The sequence below is a fragment of the Pteropus alecto genome, unplaced genomic scaffold, assembly GCF_000325575.1.
Source record: "Pteropus alecto unplaced genomic scaffold, ASM32557v1 scaffold75, whole genome shotgun sequence".
In the NCBI taxonomy this organism is placed as follows: domain Eukaryota; kingdom Metazoa; phylum Chordata; class Mammalia; order Chiroptera; family Pteropodidae; genus Pteropus; species Pteropus alecto.
This window is the reverse complement of record NW_006440638.1, coordinates 12,316,935-12,336,748: the sequence shown is the minus strand read 5'-3', so window position 1 is coordinate 12,336,748 and position 19,814 is coordinate 12,316,935. Positions and strand designations below refer to the sequence as shown.

Here is a 19,814-nt window from a genome sequence, read left to right as displayed (position 1 = left end):
CTCTCTCTCTCTCTCTCTCTCTCTCCCTCCCTCTCGCTCCTCTCTCCCTCTCGCTCCTCTCCTCTCCTCTCCTCTCCTCTCTATGCCTTCTTCTTTTTTAATTGCATTGTCTCATTTATGCTTCTATTGTGCCCGCAAATCATCTTACCCCAGGCCAAATTCTCTAGTCAAAACTGCCATCCATATCTTCCTTAAATACTGTTTACATAATGTAAATGCTATTATCAAAAAGGTAAAAAGGCTTTCTATTTCCAAGCTCATCAAGCCTAAACGTTTTACATCTTTCCTGGTGTTCTGTTATGTAAACTAACTATTCCTTTCATCTGTAAACTCTGCTATTTTCCAACACAAAGTTAATGAGAAAATGTATTGACATGGTACAAAATAAGAGTCATACTGACGGGTTCAATTCAAATACTACTACTTACTAGTTTATGGCCTTGAGGAAGTCTCATAACTCCCCTCACTGTATTTCCTCATTGGAAAGATAAAGACTAATGATATCTACTTTGCTAAACATTCCTGGTATTCTCCAAATATTACCAGTTCTTCTCCTGAGCTCATGGTAATATTACATTCCACCAATGATTTTTAATTTAGGTATGGTTATGTAATTTCTTTTGGCTAATGAAATATGAGTGGAAATAATGTGCTTTAATTGTGAACAGAAACTTTTAGAGGCAGTGTGTGATTTGCCATGATCCTTTCTCTTGATGAGGTAAATATGGAAGAATATGTTAAAAAAGAGACTCCATTATCCCGGGATCTTAACTGTCTACAATAAGCAGAGCCTTTTACTGATCAACCACGAATATGTAGCATGAGATATTGGTGTATGTTACTGCAGCTAAACTTAACCTATCCTGAATAATATATTTACTCTGTAAGGTTGTTTGGAGAGTGTCAACATACATAAAGTTGCAACTTAATATGCATTTATAATTGGTAGCTGTCATCATCAGCAACATTATTATCATCATTGGTACTATTGTTATTTTGTTAAGTTTATGTGTTCTTTCTATTCCATATTATTTTCCCCATTTTCTTACTGTGCTATAAATATATATTTGCCTATCTTGTCCTTCAGTCAAGTATAAGAACTTTGAAGAGGACAAGGTATTTGATGTGTCCTGATTCAGGCATACCCAATTAGGTGTTTATCCATTCCAACTAAATTCCACACAGTAGCATGAAAACAGATTTAGAAAATACATAAACAATGGGTGTTTTTGTGTTCCAGCAAAACTTAACTTACAAAAACAAGAGACGGACCATATTTGTGAACCCCTGACTTAGACTCTATTCTTCCTTTCCTCCTTCTCTTTTTACAACTTTTAGTCCTAGTTTGCCTCTTTCTCTTCTTGGTGTAACTATATTCTCTGTGGCCACAGGCAGGTTTTTTTTTTTCTCATGGTGGGTAGAAATAGCCACCAGTAGCCCTAAGTCTATGTCATAATGAAAGTGACTCTCTTTCTTCCTAGTGTTCTTTTTGTGTGATGTGCCCACACTTGTACCAATCTCTGTTGACAGAGCATGGGAATTCCTGATTGGTCAGGCCTGAGTCATGTGACAGTTGAGACACTGTGATTGATGAGTCTTCAGAACCACCAAGGGTGGGGATGGGAGAAAGAGGAAGGCAGATACAACAGGATGCTCACTACAAGCCTCCTTTCACCTACATATGCAGAGAAGCAGGAAAGAACCTTGTTCAGAGAGTCATTGCTAATAGTTCTTCATTATGTATAGATGTTATACTTGGTAGCCAATCTCCCTGGTCACTTTTCAAAAACCTTCTGTGTGGTCTGGAAACAAAAGCATTGGCCAAAATTGGGTTGTATGCGAGAAGCAGGAAAGAGAGCAACCAAGAAAGACTTAAGTCTCTGTTTCAAGTACTTGGGTGAGTAGAGTCACTTTGTGTTTACATGGTTAAAAATCATTTCCAAAATTGTAGAGGGGAAGCAGCAACATAGAAAATCCTCAACTGGTTTGTAACTATTTTTCTAATATTCTGAGAAAACTCACGAAACTTTACAAAAGGTAATAAACAAAGCAATATGATGGTATATGAGTCAAGACTCTTTGGAAGCTATCCAAATTTCTCTCTGCAATATGGGGAACACCTGCAAATTTTTAATACGAAATGCCATAAAAAGAAAAAAAAAAAACCCTTATCCTTGTTATTCCTGGCCACATAATGTCTAAAGGGCATTAACTGGCTACAATGGATGTGGGTTGGACACTCAAAAACAAGTCAGTCTTACATACCAGTACTTCCTCTATTTTTACTTGGCTCAGAAAATTTAATGAAATTATACAAATCCCTGAAATCTAATATTTTTATGCGATAAGATTGTGTAAGAGGAGGGGGTGGAAGAGAAGTTCGGAAAATGTGATGACAGATGGCAAGTGGGCTCAGGCACATAGCGTTCCTATATATAGGGGAGGGGACAATCTGGTTAATCAAGGGGAGGGGGGAGCATTTTTAAATTTAGTTTCAAGTATTTTATATATTCAGCAACATCATTTACTGAAGCAGCCTAGCTGGATAGAACTTTAATTTTGGGGGGGTTGGGGTGGGTTGTGTGATATATATTTTCAACAGTTTTACATATTCTTTCATGATGTCTACATTTAAAAATCAAATGGTATCTATAGGCTTTGAGTATATCTTTTGAGAGAGGCGTTGAAAATATCTTTCTAGTGTTCCTTCCAAGGAAATTTAATGACATTTTAAAAATTAGGGTCATCACAGCAAATTTAGCAACACTAGAAAATTAAAGTGAGTGTTCACAATGAAGATGACTATAATTTCATAGCATGAGCAGTGTGCTGGCAAATAGGATGCCTGAGATCCAGACTTAGAACTAGGTAATATAAGGTCAGGTAGAAGGTGTTACCTTATACAAGTCACTTCACCATTTTGGTCTAAATCTTATTTTAAAAGTAGGAGTTTGGATTAAATAATATTGTTGTGATATTTTTAGTTTTATGTTTCAATAGTTGCAGGCTGTCTCTTAATGCTTTGTTAATTAAGATGCTTTTGGTTGCAAGTAAAAGAATCCCAGCTCAAGCTGCCTCAACCTATAACAGGAGAAAGTCTAGTATTGAATAGACTTTAGGGTTGGTTTGATTCAGCAAAGGACATTTCCCCAACTTGTTTGCTGTGCTTTCCATGGTACCAGCCTCATGGTAAGGTTGGCATTCCTTCTGGATCTCCAAATGCCTGATAACTCCTAGTCAATGATCTGATTTCTTGTTCAGGTCTGGATGAAAAGAGAAAATCATTTCCTGAAGTTATTTTAGTTGAATGAATGAGGGTCTTTCCAAGAGGTCTTTGCAAACCTGGCTGCAGATATTATTGGCGCAAATTGGCTTCTGTGCTCATCTCTGATCCTGGCCAGCGAATGGGGCTACCTTGAGCCACAGGAGAGACTCCTAGAACCAGCAGTTAGCTCAGCAAGGGGAGATATGACTAAATGACTAAAAACTTAGAAGGGGGCATATAAAGAATGCACCCATGAAGTCTACTAATCATTATTTTGAGCATTAAGATTCACATAATCTATACAGTTCAATTAATAAAACAGGTTTTATATGGTAGCTATTTTCCTATCAAGTACATAGCAAGCATTCAATAAACATGTGTACATTTGGCTAACTTAAAATCTGTTAAACACAGAGAAGGTGCCTCCTAGTTGGTAACTAATTAACAAGAAATCACGGGTATTTCTAGGGTATCTGTAGTGACCAGACCTGTAGTAATTTTTTTGTTTTAGTGTAGTGGTTTTCAAACTTGGCTGCAAAGTGAAACCACCTAAGAACCTTCGAAAAACATTGTTGCCTGTGTCTATCTCCAGAGATCCTAATTTGATTGATCTGGGATGGGGCCTTTAGAGTTTTAAAACTCCGCAGGTTACTGTAATTCACAGCCAAGACTGAGGACCTCTGGTTTAGGGACTCTTTAACTACAGGCATACTCAAGTGCATTCTCCCACCCCATTCAGTCAGGTCTAAGGTTCTCCCTGAACTTCTTTTTCTAATTCTCTTGTCCTCTACTCTAAACTAGTAACTGCTAGATTCTCCTCTCTAAGCTGGGACTCCCAGAGACACCACATATTCTCCATTCCAGTATGAAAAAAAAAAAAAAACTGAATGTGAGGGAGGAAATCAAGAGTGGGGAAGGCCTACTGTCAATATGGTGTGTTAGAAGAAAGGGACAAAAAGGTGGATGAGAGAAAACAAAAAGCAATGCAAAAGCCTTTCTCTTTGGCACTGGAATGTGGTTTGAGATTTTTTAGCCGTTTTCAGACTCAGATTCCCACACAAACACCCATACACATACAGACACATCATCTGAAATTCTTCCCAGCCACCTCTCTACGCAGCCCACTGCCAACCACTTGCTTAGAATATTGCTGCAAATTCACAAAATACCTAAAACATGAATAAATGAGAAATAATGAGAAATGGCTATTTATTCATTCACTCATACATTCATTTTTCACCTATTCTATAAATATTGATTGCATACCTACTATGTGCCAGGTTCATTGCCAGATGGTAAGTAAACAGCAATGAATAAAACAGGAGCTTATAGCATGTACAAAGGCCCTGGAAAATATTTGAAGTGTGCGAGACAGGGTAATGATTATGCTGTTCACCAGTTCTTGAGTTTTATTCTCTGTACTTTGTTTGTTGAATGAATGCTTGCTGAATGAATGAATACCTGAAAGCATTACTGAGAGAAGACCAGAGTGACTGGAGCATGGTAAGTGTAGGAGTGGGTAGAAAGGAATGGAATTATATTTGGGTTAAAAATATGGGCAGACTGTTATGCTAGACCTTGTGGTTTATGTTTTTTTTTTTAAGCAGATATTATATTCTGTGCATTGAAAAAACATTGCATGTTTCCAAACAGGGAATTATAAGGTCAGGGAAAGTGTCTCTGAAACTAGAAGAATAAAAAAGAACCATTTGAGAAAAGAATAGAATAAAAGAATGTTCCAGAAAGAGGAAACTGGATGTGCAAAAGCTTGTAGTTTAGAAGGGCGTGTTTGAAAAACAGAAAGGCATTATGCACTACTTGGAGATAAAGAGATGAAAGATAGTCTAGTGGAGAGACTGGTAAACAGACAAATATGGCACAGAGCAATAGATGCTGTAGCAAATGCAGTTGACACTGAATCTTGTAGGAGTGCGGAGGAGGGCTGTCGACCCTAGACTTGGGAGCCAAGAAAAACTCCATGGAGAATGATGCACCAGAACCAAATCTAGAAAAGTGGGTTGTTTTAGAAGAAAGAAGGGGAAGAGATAAGGTAAGTAAAAATAGAAGGCAAAGCAAGGATATGGCAAATAGAAAAAGTTAAATCTGCAAAAGCATAGAGAAGTAAGAAAAAATATGAAAATTTAGAAGTAAATCTTTGTTATAGCATAGAAATAATTTAATTTTAAAAATTTATAGAGATATAATATGCCAGGCATGCTGATATGCATCTTAATAATAATGTCTTGAATTAGTTATCAGTGAGGTAACTGTGTGAAGTTACTTGCATAAGATCCAACAGTTAGTATGTGGCATTGTTGAAATAAAAACCCAAGCAGCCTGACTCCAGAGTCCAATAGCTCTTCTATTACACTGCCTCACTGACCAAGTCAAAAATAAAAAAAAAATAAAATAAAAGGAAGGAGGCCCATGAAGATGTGGAGATGTGGATTAAAATACATACATATTCCTATTTTCCTATGTATTTCCTATTTCTGGAAATCATCTCTTTCCTATAATTGAAATTCAAACAAAATAAAAGAGAACAGTTAGTTGGTCATATTAATAAGACAAAAGCCAGGAGAGAAATTTACTTGAAGGCAAATCAGGTACAAACCTAAGGTGTCAAGAAAAGTTAATAGGACTGAAGCTCTTACTGGGCAAAGGGGACTTATGTTTTCCTGTTGTAATTAAACACCGATATCATGTAGTATCCTATAGAAAAAGATAAACATTCTTGTTGTTAATTTTGTCTTACATAGCAGAAAATTTACTGCCACAAAAGTAAGATTAGCCACAATTTATGAGCAACAAATAGATGTGGAATATTTAGAGAAAAGGAAGTACTTTAGATTGGTCAAGTGGATTAAGGTCACCATTAGAGGAATAGTAAGCAACACTAGAAATTGATATTGTCATTTAAAAAAAAATCATAAAACATATTACATATTAAAGTGCAATTTTTTAAAAGTAACAAAACCAAATAGGCATGTTTGTAAAGTGTTAGGGGTCTGTATACTTTAATGTGAGTACTGCTACCTTTTTGTGTGATAATTAATGATTTTAAAATTTTCTCTATTTAGATCTTGTTTTCTCCCTTTTAAAATATGAATATATCCCTTTAAAAGTAAAAACAATTATAAAAATATCAAAATATTTTAGTCTTGAAAGTACATATGGAAACATTACTACTTTATTTATTTTTATTTATTATTATTATTATTTATACCTACAACACCTGGTTTTCCTAGGTGGCCTCCCATCCAAGTACTAACCAGGCCTGACCCTACTTAGCTTCTGAGATCAGACAGTGGGCTTGTTCAGGGTGCCATAGCAGTAGACCATAGACTATGGCTCCACTGGGGTGTGAACCCAGGACCTTCTGCATGTAAAGCAGTCGTGCTAACTGCTATACTATGGAACCACGTCCGAAAACATTACTACTTTAGTCAACACTGTGATTATGTCTTTAATATTCATTCCCTTTTCACATTATTGTCCCAATTTTTCCTTTTTAGGTACCACACCTCCCTCACTACATGCATCTCTTTAGGGGAAGCTAATTTCTCTTGATTTAGACACCAGGCATGTAGTACAGCTCAAGTAAAACAATGTAATCTTTTCCCCTGACCAAAGTAATTGGCTTGAGTTGTGACCCAAGTCAAGCTAAGGAGACATAAGTAGTGGTTTGCTGGGGAGAAGCTAAGAAAGAATATTTGCTTATCTGAGGGAGTTTTACAAAACATTCCCTTCTCTTGCCATTATTTGGATGAAGAAGCACGTAGTCTAGACAGCTGTTGGCAGCTGCGTTTCATCAATGGTGGAGGGTCTGCTTTAAGAATGGACACCTTGAAAGGCAAAGAGAGAGATGGCAATGAGGTAGGACTTGATGGATTAGTGGAGTTGCTGAATCAGACCCACCTGGTGGTGAGCTCCATCTATGGACTGTCATCCTATATGAAATCATACATCCTCTTTATTGTTTACTCCGGTTTGAATTGTTTTACTGTTTTGTTTTTTTTTTTCCTTCTGTTAATCGTAACCAACCACAATCTACCTCCTTATTTCTATGTTATCCTTGTTCTGGAAGGTTACTAACAGATAATTCAAGATCTTTCTTCTAACTTACAAAAAAAATTATTTGATGGCACAGGTTTTATTTTCCTTGACCTAGCTGGTATAGTCTAGAACTATGTTGTCCAATGCAGTATCAACTAACTATATGTGGTTATTTAAATTTAAATTAGTTAAAATTAAACAAAATAAAAAATTAATTTCCTTAGTTGCACTAATCACATTTCAAATGTTTATTAGCCACACATACGTGGTGGCTACCATCTTGGCCATTGATATAGAACATGTCCAGCATCACAGAAAGTTCTACTGCATAGTATTGTGAGAGAGAAGCAGATAGAGGAAAAAAGGGAGACAGAGAGACAGAGAGAGGGAAAAGGGGGGAGGAGAGAGACAAAAAGAGATAGAGAGGAAAGCAGGGGAGAGAGAGAGAGGAACGTTAGATGAGGAGACTTGTAGTCAATGGGGGAGGGGTTTCTTTAGGTTCAATATAATGGAATTCTAAGTGCTTTCATTTCATTTTTAACATTTATAGAATGTTTTTTATTCTTCAAGTTTCAGCTGTAAGCTCTACCATCAGACCATATTTGGAAATCAAATACTGAGAATCAGGACTAAAAATTCAGGACAGTTGCATTTTTTTCTTTTAGGAAAAAAATCCAAAATATACAGTAGCAGGTAGATATGGGTTTAAACAAATGTATAGGACAATTTTCTTTACTTACTGTCATAGCAATAGACTAGTTCCTAAATGCATGCTATTGGCTAGCAAGCAAACTAGTAAAGACTATTGGGGGATGAGGGTGCACAAAAGCTACTTATTTCTAGAAAAACAGTTGATTATACATGCCATCTTGATAGAAAACTTGTATTTTATTTTGATTCATTATCAATTTATTCATGTGAATATCTGAGTGCCTCAGGGATACCAAGTGTGTGTGTGTGTGTGTGTGTGTGTGCGTGTGTGTGTGTGTTCAATTTTGAAGATACAGCAGTGAAAAAAATGCTGGTTCTCCTTCCTCTCATGATGATTCTCGTAAGAAGATACAGTAGGTATCAAATAGAGAATTCCAGAAGTAGTTAATTACAGTGGTATATACCATGGCGACTTGATAGGGTTTGGAACATTAGGAAAAGCTACTAAGGGAAAGTTTCCCTGTCCCATTCAAGGACCAAAAAAAAGAATGTAGTGGGAACCAAGAGTGACAATATCTGTAAGAGTTGAGGTAGGAGCCACAGCTCATGCAAAGACATGTCAACCACAGTCATGAATTTGGGCATTATTTAAGCTCAATAGGGAACCATCAAAAGGCTTTTAAGTAAAAGGAGTGGCGTGATCAACATGCTTCTCAAACACATTCTGGCTACAGAGTGGAGAAGAGATGAGTAGGAGGCACACATTCTAAGGAAGGTGAACTAGTTAGGAAAGTATTGCCACAGTTCAGGTAAGATGATGATAGTCTAGGTGCTGGTGTTTGGAAAGGAAAAGAACAGGGAGATTTAAGACATGCCCAGGAAGTCTAATAAAAAGTGACTGAATAAATGTGGGAACTCATGGAGAGGGAGATGGCAAAGAGTCTTCATTTCTGGCTTAAACAGCTGAATGAGTGAAGGGCCATGTCTTAGGCGGGTTTGGGGGACAGTGATTATGAAGCCAGCTATGGATCTGAGAGTCTTATAAACCAAAGATATCATGTTGTGGCTTTTATTATCATCAAAGCAGTCATTTTCATGACCTTATGTGCTTAGGTTTCTATTCTTGTAAAAAAGAGACCACTTGATGTCTAACACAACAATTTATTTATCACTTTGATTAGAGAAAAGGATGTGATGCTGTTGTTTTAAAAGGAGAATAAATAAACTTTCTGTTTTAAAAGGAGGCTAAAGAGATGACAAGTGGAAGAACAGAACAAATGTCTTTATTCTTTCTTTTTCTTCTGCCTAGGAGACAGACAAGATAAACAATGAAGAATTATAATTGATAAAGTAATTGTAGAGATAGGCTACTAGAGGTGAAAATGAGACTCCTACATGATTATCTTTTCTTCCAGCTCAAGAAAAACCTTGTCTTTTCCTATAGTTACTGAAAATTCTGCCTTATATATCAAGATCTGAATTATAACGTTGAGTATCACCAGATTGATAGAAGACAATTTAGTGTCTGCTCATTTTGTTACTATTATTTTTATTTGTCGAGCAGCAGTTTTTTTTGTTTGTTTGTTTTTGTTATATTTTTTGCCTTGTGGATTCTGTGTATTTTAAAGAAATAATTATTTCCTTCTTCACCTCTCCTGCTAGGAAGCTTAGAGTGAAAAGAGTGCTTCCTCTGTAGCACTTGGTTTGCATTTCATGTTCAAGTTTCACATCAGGCTCATCTTACTTTGCTTACTTGGCTTTTCATCTTTATCACATAAAATGTATTGTTTCTGCTAATTTATTTGCTTAGAATTTGGTTGCTTAGTGCTTAGCCTTTGAGAATCAAAGATGAGTATGAATTTTAGTCCTTTAACCTTACTAGAGGTGTGCCATTTTTGAAACAATGCAGGGCACAGGATAGAGAAGTAAATAAAACAAGTACAGACACTTTATTTAGGTAAGACTGAAATCTAGGGATGTTGCTGTGTATCTGGTACAGGGTATATACAAGGTAAAGACTCCATGGTGGATGGGAAAATTTCAGGTCAGTTCTAGGAAAAAAAAAAATCGTATAACATAAATGATCTATGTAATCAATCTATGGGAAAAAGACAAGATAACATTATCACTTAATCAAGGGAAAAAGGTCTATTGCCTTCTCATGATCAGGGATTTAAAATAGGCAACTGATGGGTAGCCCCGATTACTAGAGAAAAATTGAGCTTCTATGCTACACAAGGCATATAGATTAGAGGTAAGGTGCCATGGTAATGATCCTTTTATCTGTGCCTCCACTTATATTAGTCAGTTGAAATGGAATAAGAAAAAAATCAGGGTAGTGAATTCACAACCACAACGTGTTATTTCAAGAAACACAGAACTGATTTAAATGATGTACATCTAAGCCATTTTAATTTGCATTGGACTGAAAGTTGGCATGTTTCTCAGTCCAGATGTAATTTATTTAAATTCCTTTAGTAGTTTTTTCAATTTAGAAATATGCATAGACATAAAATCTTGCATGTGTCAATTTTTTTCTATACATTTGTGACTTAAAATTGGCCAAATTATTAAATGGATTGTTCTTAAACTGAACTAAAGATGGCTTTCATTTATGATGCCAAGAAATGAAAAGTCTGATAATTAGGAGAATGAGGGATATTCTGGCAGTACTTTGTGCCTGGATTCAGGATTCAGGCTCTCAATGAGTTTCCAAAGTGACTTAATAATACAAAGCATATGTGTGTGTGTGTGTGTGTGTGTGTGTGTGTGTGTGTTTAAGATTTTCATAATTATTTGGAGAGACACAGGGAGATGTCACACACCATAGGATATAGTTTTCCACCAAGAAATCCCCACTGGAAATTTCTGTCCTCAGTCCTTTTCTTTCCGAGCTTCTAAAATGTTTCTATCTCTGCTTTTCTGTACTGCCCCCCGCTCCATCACTTTTTTCTTCCCTCCAGGTTTCCACCCTATTACATACTCTATTCCCCATTTCTACCTCCCTCTGCCTTTTATTATACAGGGCAATTTGCTGAATATTCTTGGTTATTTAAGTATGATGAGTGTTTCTGTTTTCACCCCCTATTATTTTCACTGGGCCTTTCTTATGAATAATGCGGGTTTCTCCACAGGGAGGAGTTCTAGTGAATAGGATTATCTTTCTTTTTTGTATACACAAATATGCATATAGATACTGTATTTGAAATGTGTATTTTTAGAGGTTTAGCCTGGATCATGGTTTGAACACTCAACTCCTTAGGGTATCTAGAATTCAAGAAACACAGTGGGCTAAAATGATGGTGCTCTGGTCTTTTTCCTTTCAAAATATTGTGCTTAAGTAATAAAATGGCTGAACAGAGCATGATGATGGGCCGCATGTTGTTGAAGCATAACCTAGTCTACTCAGTGGTCAGTTTATAACTCCAGGCTTTTACAAACCCTAAATGTTTCCAGCTATAATAATCAATGCTTTGGATTTATTGCTGCTCTGATCAAAAATCTCCAATGGATTTCTATTGCAGAGAGTTCTGTGAAGGTAGGAACTTGGTCTGATTATATATAATCTATCTATTTCTATCTATATCTACATCTATCTATATCTATATATCTCTATCTATCTATCTATCTATCATCTATCTATCTATCTATCTATCTATCTATCATCTATCTATCTATCTATCTATCTATCTATCTATCTATCTATCTATCTATTTATCTATCTATCTATATCCTGCTGTCTCCTCAGAGATTAGGACAGTGGATAGGACATAAAAATTTGTTTAATATATGAAAATACAGGTTAAAATCTTCATCAGTCCGATTAGACTAGGTTATGCTTCAACAACAAATAGCCTTCAAGTCTCAATTGCGTAAAGAACAAATTATTTCTTATTCGTTATGGACATCCATTATGGGCTGGTAAGGGGAGTGAGGGCCTCTGCCCTTTGTAGTCATTCAAGATCCAGGCTGATAGCGAAGCTAGTTCCTGTTCTAGAGGTAAAAAGAGATCTAGAAGGTGTCGCTTCAACAGCTAAAATGCTCTAGCCTCAAAGCAATACCATCAGTTCTGCTGACATCTTAATGGTCAGCACTTTATGGCCCACCCAACCATAAAGTGATCAGGAGGTACAATCCTACAGTTGCCAGAGATAGAAAGGTCCAAACTTCTTTGAAAGGTGAGAGTAGTTTCACTTTCAGTTGGGAGAATGAACTAAATTGTTTTAATGTTAAGATCTGTTGATGCTTATATGATTAGGGCAAATGATTATTGGCTGCAATACAATGGACTACAAGGTATTTAATAGAAAAAAAATGGAAAAGTGTTGGTATTTTTGTTCCATCACATATATATCTACAAAGTCATTTAAACCTGAAAAGACAAGTCTTTCTTACAGTCTTTTTGTTTTAATTTTTTTCAGCAATTCCTACTTGAGTGCCTTGAACATAATCTGTAGTTTCCAGTTTATTAAATTGAGTTGGAAACTAGATAAGTAACTATGTTGAGCCTTAATTGAATCCTTAGAAATAAAGAACATAAAAGTTACAGTTTTGCAAAATGGTAGCCTTTATTAGCAAGTGTGAACTTCCTTTTAATTTTGATATATTAGCATTGCACTGAAAAAACAAACCCCAAAACAATCATAGGGCAAAGACTATCTTCCACACTTTTATTTTTCAAATGCTTGAAATGTATTCAATATATGCCTCTGAAATGAGTGAATAATAATTTTTTGAGACTGTGTTAATGTTAAAAAAATAAGAAATGTAATGGTTATTTTTTGAGGGTGGGTTGTTTTTTCCATGAATTGTTTTATCCCAGTATTTAAGAGATGGGCTCTTGAGCCAGATCATTGGAGTTTGTAACCTGTGCTTTCACTTACTAGTTATATTACTTTGAACAAATTTCTTAATCTGCCTGGCTTCCCTCAAGTTCCCCATTCATGAAATGGAGATAATAATGTTTATCTGGGGTTAGAAATAGTATTAATAATAGGGTTAGTAGAAAGGATTGAGTTATACCTTACGAGCGACATACTATAGAGTTGTGCTAGTACATGATGAAGGTTAAATGAACATTAACTTCTGCTGCTACAATTATTATTACTTTTTGTATTGATCATAGTCCATGTAAATACTCCGTGTATATTCATCAATACACCAATAATGTACCACAGAAATGAAATATGCAATACCATCCAGAACTTTGGCGTTTCTGACTTATTTTTAACTATAAGATTAGTATTTACTGTTATCTTGAAATTTGTTCATTGGTAAGGTTTAATAAACAGTTGTTATGTTACAAAGAGCTATTATGTGTACATTGTGCAATGTGAAAGACCAGTGGGAAAGATTGATGAGTCTGAAGGGTCCCTCGCTCTCTCACTCTGTATAACGTGAGAAAAGAGAATGGCTTCCAAAGACGCACTGCAGCATCGAAACTTTCTTCTAATGCCTGCAAAAGGCAAGACAGTATTCTGAAACATTTCAAAAGGTTTTTGAAGAACAAAATTATTTCCTTCTTTTTGAAGAAGGAAAATTATGAAAACTACCTTGATTCTGAAAACAATATGAAAGAATAGATAGTATGAGCTATAACAGTGAAGATCACATTGATCTTGTTCTCTGCCTTGTCCCATGCATCTAATACATAGTAGGTGCTTTATAAGTGATTCATGAAATAACTGAATGAATATTTCTGAGAATCACTGCTAGTGCATTCTAAATCTAAAATTGAAAATTAGGTCACTTTTCATGCATCACTGATGTTTAGGTACAATCACACTATGTTTCCGAAGAAGAAAGTGTTCAAATCACAGCACTAGAAACAAAATATTGAACTTCTGAGCGTTTTCTCTCCCCATCCTAGCATATTATTTGAGGGAGAGGGAAATTAAAAAAAAAAATGCCTTGAGCATATTTCTTTGTCAAAACATAATCTTCGATGCTGAAAATGACATATTTCTATTTATTAAACATGTTCAAAAAAAACACAAAAGGTTTTTATTAAGCTTATGAATATGAACATTTATACTGTATTCCAGGTGTTCCATATTCCCAGATTCAACTGCTAAAACAATCAACAGACTTAAATTTATATAAATCTAACAATATTTTTGGTTAAATTACTGGTTATAAGATCATTAAGAAGTAAGAAATGGCTACTATTTCACTTTCCCATTTACTGTTAGAAGTCTCATTCCCATTAACATTATCAATATTTTGCAGAACGCTTTTTTCTTGTTTCTCCTTCCCTTTTACTCTTTTGGCAGAGTGTCATCAGTAAAGCTTCTAATATAATACCCCAGGCAATATAGTGTTACAGAATCAGTGGGCAGGTATTACAATTCACTGTAGCTGTAATGGAGGGTAATGTCACTTTAAGACATGTGATACTTTACAGAGGAGGGATGTATTGAAACAGACTACTGCTACTTACAGCACTGTATAGCAGCCCGGCTCCTGCATTTTGCTGCCTTACTCTGCCCCGAATGCACTGGAATGGGGATGGTCCATCATTAACTATAAACTGATTCTCGTCAGGAAACTGCACATTATCTCACCATCACTTCAAAGGTCTCGTCAGGCAGAGGTGACGCCAGGAGATGATTTAAAGGTGAAAATGACAAGGTTTCCACCCCTCAAACCTTGGCTCCTTTTCTGACAATACAGTCTGAATGAACCCAATGTCTCCTTTATTGTGGAAATAGCATCCGAAGAGAAAAACATATTTTTTTAAATCCTGATAAAGAAGATTATTGGAAAGCTCTTTAAAAAAAATCTTGAATTGTGGCACAGATGGATTTTAGAAAGTGTTAGAGCTTTCCAATGAACGCTAATAGAGTACTCTGCTCTTGGCTGGATTTTTCAGGTAAGAAGCCTCTTTTAAGGATTTAAGATTCGGAAAGCAGATTTGTAACCTATTCAGTCATCTCTAGAGAACTATGTAAGGTTGGATGCATTATTTGGGGGGAAACACATATTAACATAGAGGCTACCTCTTGGTAAGAGAGTGAGCAATGAGAGTGACATGCAGGAACCTTGGAAGTAATGCTGAGAATTAAAGAAAGTAAATGGAAAAAAAAGGAAAATACTGTAAAGGTCAAGTCGCAGTAATCCTTTTGAGTGCTAAGATGAATGTGGGTGAAGAAATGAACAAAAGAAACTAGGCACTGAAAAACTGTTAAGTTTTGATTGTGGTAGGCTTTTTCAACTTCAGAGAAAGTCCTCGTGCATTGTAACTGAAATTTACAAGCAGTCTATGCATGCAACAGTCACCTATGTTTTGTTATTCTGTAATTTTCAGGGTATTTTGAAAAGTCCCCAAAATGCATTCATTTCTGGATTCACAGGAGGGGCATTGCTACTTATCCCCGCTGAAGAGAATGCATCTATGTTACCCTGATAGTTCAGAAGACAATGAGGCTAAATTTGTTGTATAAAAAAGTAAACAGTGGGCAGTGAAACTAATACAGTGAATGGCCCATCTGAATCACAGACTGGGGCAGGAAAGGCACCATGCTGTTTAAAATAATATTTTCCTACTTTGCACTTAATTATGGTTGTCACCGTTTGTCTATCACTGTCCTAAAACCCTTCTTAAAGATTACATCTCTTTCCTAAAACCAATAAATTATCTTGTATTATGTCCGTACACACACACACACACACACATTTCTTTGAACATCACATTTTTTGAAAGAGTACCTATTTCTATGACTAAAGAAGTCACACTGGGAGATCACTAGGAGGTTTTAAACGTGTAGTTGAAATACTTGAAGTGTATGATTTCACAGTGAAAAATTCTTTAAAAAAGAAACAATCTTGGTTCCAAAGCTCTCTCTATCCAAGAGAAAAGCATATACTTAACTGGATTGTGTAGAAAATGCTTCCATATCACTAGCTGAGTAAGGATGATGTTTCAAGTTTGATTAATTTGGCAATATGAAATGAAGCATAAGGTGTTGTTTGAAAAATTAGACAATATGTAGTGCAGCTGAGCTTTGCAGCTCTAAGATTGTTATAGGTACAGATAAGACTTTCAAAGTTTCAGCACCTGCGAAAAGGTGTATGCTCATCCATAAATACATACACCACCTGTATATGCATATTCATCAACACTATACAACAAATGCCACAATGGGATCTTGGGAGGCAAAGCAATATTGTAAATTAAGGCTCACACCACGACAGAAACACAGATCTTGCATCTGAAACTCATTCTGGCTAAAACAATTCTTTCTGATTTAAGTCCAGCCAAAAACACTGGTTCTATCAGGAGATTACAACATGCCTCTGAGAAATGATTACTTAGTTTAGAAGATAGCATAGAGATTAAAAATTCATGACTGTAGAATTAAAAAAAAAAAAAAAAAAAGAATCCCCTCTTTCCTTTCAGGCTTATGTCAGACTTTCAATGAAGTTAAAATGAACAGGAGTGTGCAGCTTTTCAATGCCTGGAATAACTAAAACTTAAAAGATCATTGTGAAAAACAGGATGTTTAGTTAGGATACAATGTTTCAAACTGCCTGATAGTCAAACTTCAATTTATTTTTGTATTTTGCCAATCCTCAGAGTGGTTTTGCAGAATTTGAAATGAATTCATGATCTCCTGGAGAGTGCTTTACTTCAATCCTACTTCATGGCATGACCTCTGCTGGGTCATTTTTTTCTAGTAGAAAAGGGACATGACGTGTGAGACACCCCCTTCTCTCATCAGTCGAACTGACTGAGCTGGGGGCTTGAAGCTGGAGCTAATTCTTCCTGTCTAATGTTTTCTTCAGAGAATGGCAATGGTCTCTGCGATGTCCTGGGTCCTGTATTTGTGGATAAGTGCTTGTGCAATGCTGCTCTGCCATGGATCTCTTCAGCACACTTTTCAGCAACATCACCTGCACAGACCAGGTAAGCCGGTCGTTGGCTCCACTACAGCCTCCGGTCTCACCGCTGACTCCTTAAGAGATGATTGAAGGCAAGTGACAAAAAGTGTTATAGTGTGGGCAGCTTGCCTCTGAATTCCAAGACATATTGTTGGCTGGATACTTTGGGGAAAGGGGGGTTACTAAAATGACTTGCAGGTATTTCTATTAACTTCTTAGAAAAAGGGATTTTTATCTAAGAGCCCCCCACCCCTTCCACACCTAAAAAGTAGAAATCATTTGTTTTTGGCAACTTTGGCCAAAAGTGATATATTCTGTAAAAGGTGGGATAATTTTCAAGACTTGAGGAATTTTTAGGGAAGTCAAATATGATCTTTGTAACTGATAAAATAACGTGTGCATATTCCTGGGATGCATTTTTTATCTAGTAGTGATACTATAATCTCTGTGTGTATGTGGCTAAGGACTGTGTGAGAATGTTAGTGCCCAAAGTAACTTTGGAAGTAGTTTGTCAATGAAAAAGAAATGAAAAAGTAACTTACTATTTCTTGTCTGGTTTAATTTGTCTTCTTTCCTTTCTCCCTTTCTTCACTTTCTGTTCTTCTGGTATGCTCCATGGCTTCTCTCTCTCTCTCTCTCTCTCTCTCTCTCTCTCTCTCTCTCTCTCTCTCGGCACTTTTAGGGACAAGTTCCTTTTAGCCTGACTTTTTTTTTTTTTCTAGATTGAATTTTGAGTTCCGAACGTATTTTGCTTTCTTGATCTTTCTGTTCAAAGTATATTTTCTACCCTTTCAATGGTCTCATTCTTCAATCTGGATTTTTCTCTCCTTCTTTGCTTCTCCAGCTTTCTCATTACTGTCCCCTAGCTCGACTATCCTTACCCGCCCAGATTCTCGAAAAGATTTCCTTCCATTTTCTATTTAGCTTCAGCCTTTGCATCCATTAACTCCACCCTCCTTCCTCCACCTTCACCGCGTCTGAGCTCTGGGGACCAGTTGCACGCCCAAGCTCCTGATTCTCAGTTCTCAAATGCTCCTACTCCTCCACCCTCCTCTCCAAATCCCTTTCTGGCCTCCTCCCATCCTCCTCGCTTCCTCCTGCTGAGCAGTCCAGCGTCCACGCCTTTGCCTTTCCTCGGCTCTGCTGCGGGCCTGGGCACGGATCCTGGGCTCCTCCTCACAGTCCTCTAGCAACACTTCGCGGGGCGCAGCTTGCAGACTCTCTGGGCTCTGCTTCCAGGCTGGGGGTAGGATGGAAAAAGCGCGGATGAAGTCCGGGGTCCTTCCGCGCGCTCGCACCAGGCTGTAGGGGAGCGCGCCAGCCAGTTCTTTGCCGTAGCCCAGGTCGCTCCGGTAGGAGAGTCGAGGGCCTGAGCGCGGGGCCGAGGCCGGGAACTGCCTCTCGGCCCCCGCCACCCTAATTCCCCACGCCCTGGGGAGGGAGGCGAGGGGGCGCTGGTGTCCCTGCAGGTGGGCATGGAGAGCGCTCTGCGGCTGCTGCGCTCCTGTTTTTGTGCCGAGTGTGTCCTGAGCCTTAAGTAGACTCCGCCAGACTCTGAGGCTTCAGTGCCCAGATGGAGGAAAAACCAACGTGGGTTTCGGAAACTCCACGTTACCTCCAATCAGTTAATCACCAATTTGTTCTGGCAAAAAAAAAGTCTTTGATGTGTTACACAGCCACACAAAATACGTGGGAAATCTGCATTAATCGTAACACTTAAAAATAAGAGTACATAACAAAAACAACTATTGTTAGTATTTTACTCTCTCAAGGTTAATTCCTTTTGTTTGGCTTGATCCTTATACAAGTAGATGTAATCTCTCTCCTGCCCCCACACCTTTCGCCCCAGACTAAAGTTCTGAGGGACTGGGTGACTTGTCTGAGACCACACAGCTAATAACTGTCATTAAGGGTCAGGTTGGTCTGATTTCACCCTCAGAGCCTGTTTCCCAAGGAATACACGGTTAGTCTCTGAATGTTTAGAATAATTTTGTCAAGTAGCCTCTTTGAGGAAGTGTGAGCCCTTTGACATCATTTGTGAAAACTTTCAGGTTATGTAGATAGGTGGAATCATTTGAACTATAAACCCATTCTGAAAAGCAGCCATGGCAGAACTGGTGAGAAGTAGTATGTGGTGATGGCAGAGCTCAGGACTGACCATCATCTCTGTCACTTAACATGAATGACATCACCTTGGGCAAGTCACTTCTCTGAGCCCAATTTCCCCTTTAGGGATGCTGTGGAGTGTAATGAAATAATCTTCTGGAAAGTGCTTTGTTAACTGTAAAGCTCTTCATAAACATCAGGAATTGCTGGCATTATCCCCACTTAATAGACAAAAAGCATGCATGTTAGAGATGTCGAAGGAGTGAAATGGTGCATTCATGCAGCTAATAGTCCAACCACATAGTCAGGACGAAAACCTTGCTTTTACTCTTGAGGTTGCTTTTTAGCTATGTGGTACCTTGCTAGAATATACCACCAAATTCTATGTGTCTTATGTTACTCTCTATGCACATAGTCATGAAAAATGGTACAGTTTGCAATGAGCTTTCACATAGACTGCCTCTATTAACCAGTTAATATATGAGATTTTTTGGGTGAGAGGTTATGACTATGCTACTTGTAATAAGTAAAATCATGTCTTTATGGGGTTTATCAAAATATTATAATTTCAAACTGAGAAACACATCATTAGGTTCTGATGAAGTTAAACTCAGTATTTGTTTTCTCCATTGTCAACCCTTAGAAATTACTTATTATCACCAATGCATGGACAATCTGTATGTAAAATACCCCAAGAAACTGCAGCTAGGAAACCGTTTTCAACTCCAAGTGCTTATACGTCTGAAACTTAGTTTAGTTTTGTTGATGAAATAAACTATAAGTATTCCTTTCTAGATACGGAAAGATTAAAATGGCATTAAACTCAAAGTCCAATGTATGTAATATGGTTATTCAA

General features: G+C 37.1%; 1 protein-coding gene across 1 annotated transcript in view; it reads left to right on the top strand.

Annotated features, from left to right (window-relative positions):
• Positions 1-14,363: 14,363 nt before the first annotated feature.
• The window catches only part of FAM19A1 (family with sequence similarity 19 member A1, C-C motif chemokine like), a 511,760-nt gene continuing 506,309 nt past the window's right edge, over positions 14,364-19,814 (top strand). The window contains exons 1-2 of the mRNA XM_006917485.1: positions 14,364-14,843; positions 16,757-16,877. Coding sequence (XP_006917547.1) covers positions 16,760-16,877 — 118 coding nt within the window. The 5' untranslated portion in view covers positions 14,364-14,843; positions 16,757-16,759. The remainder of the gene's footprint in view (positions 14,844-16,756; positions 16,878-19,814) is intronic.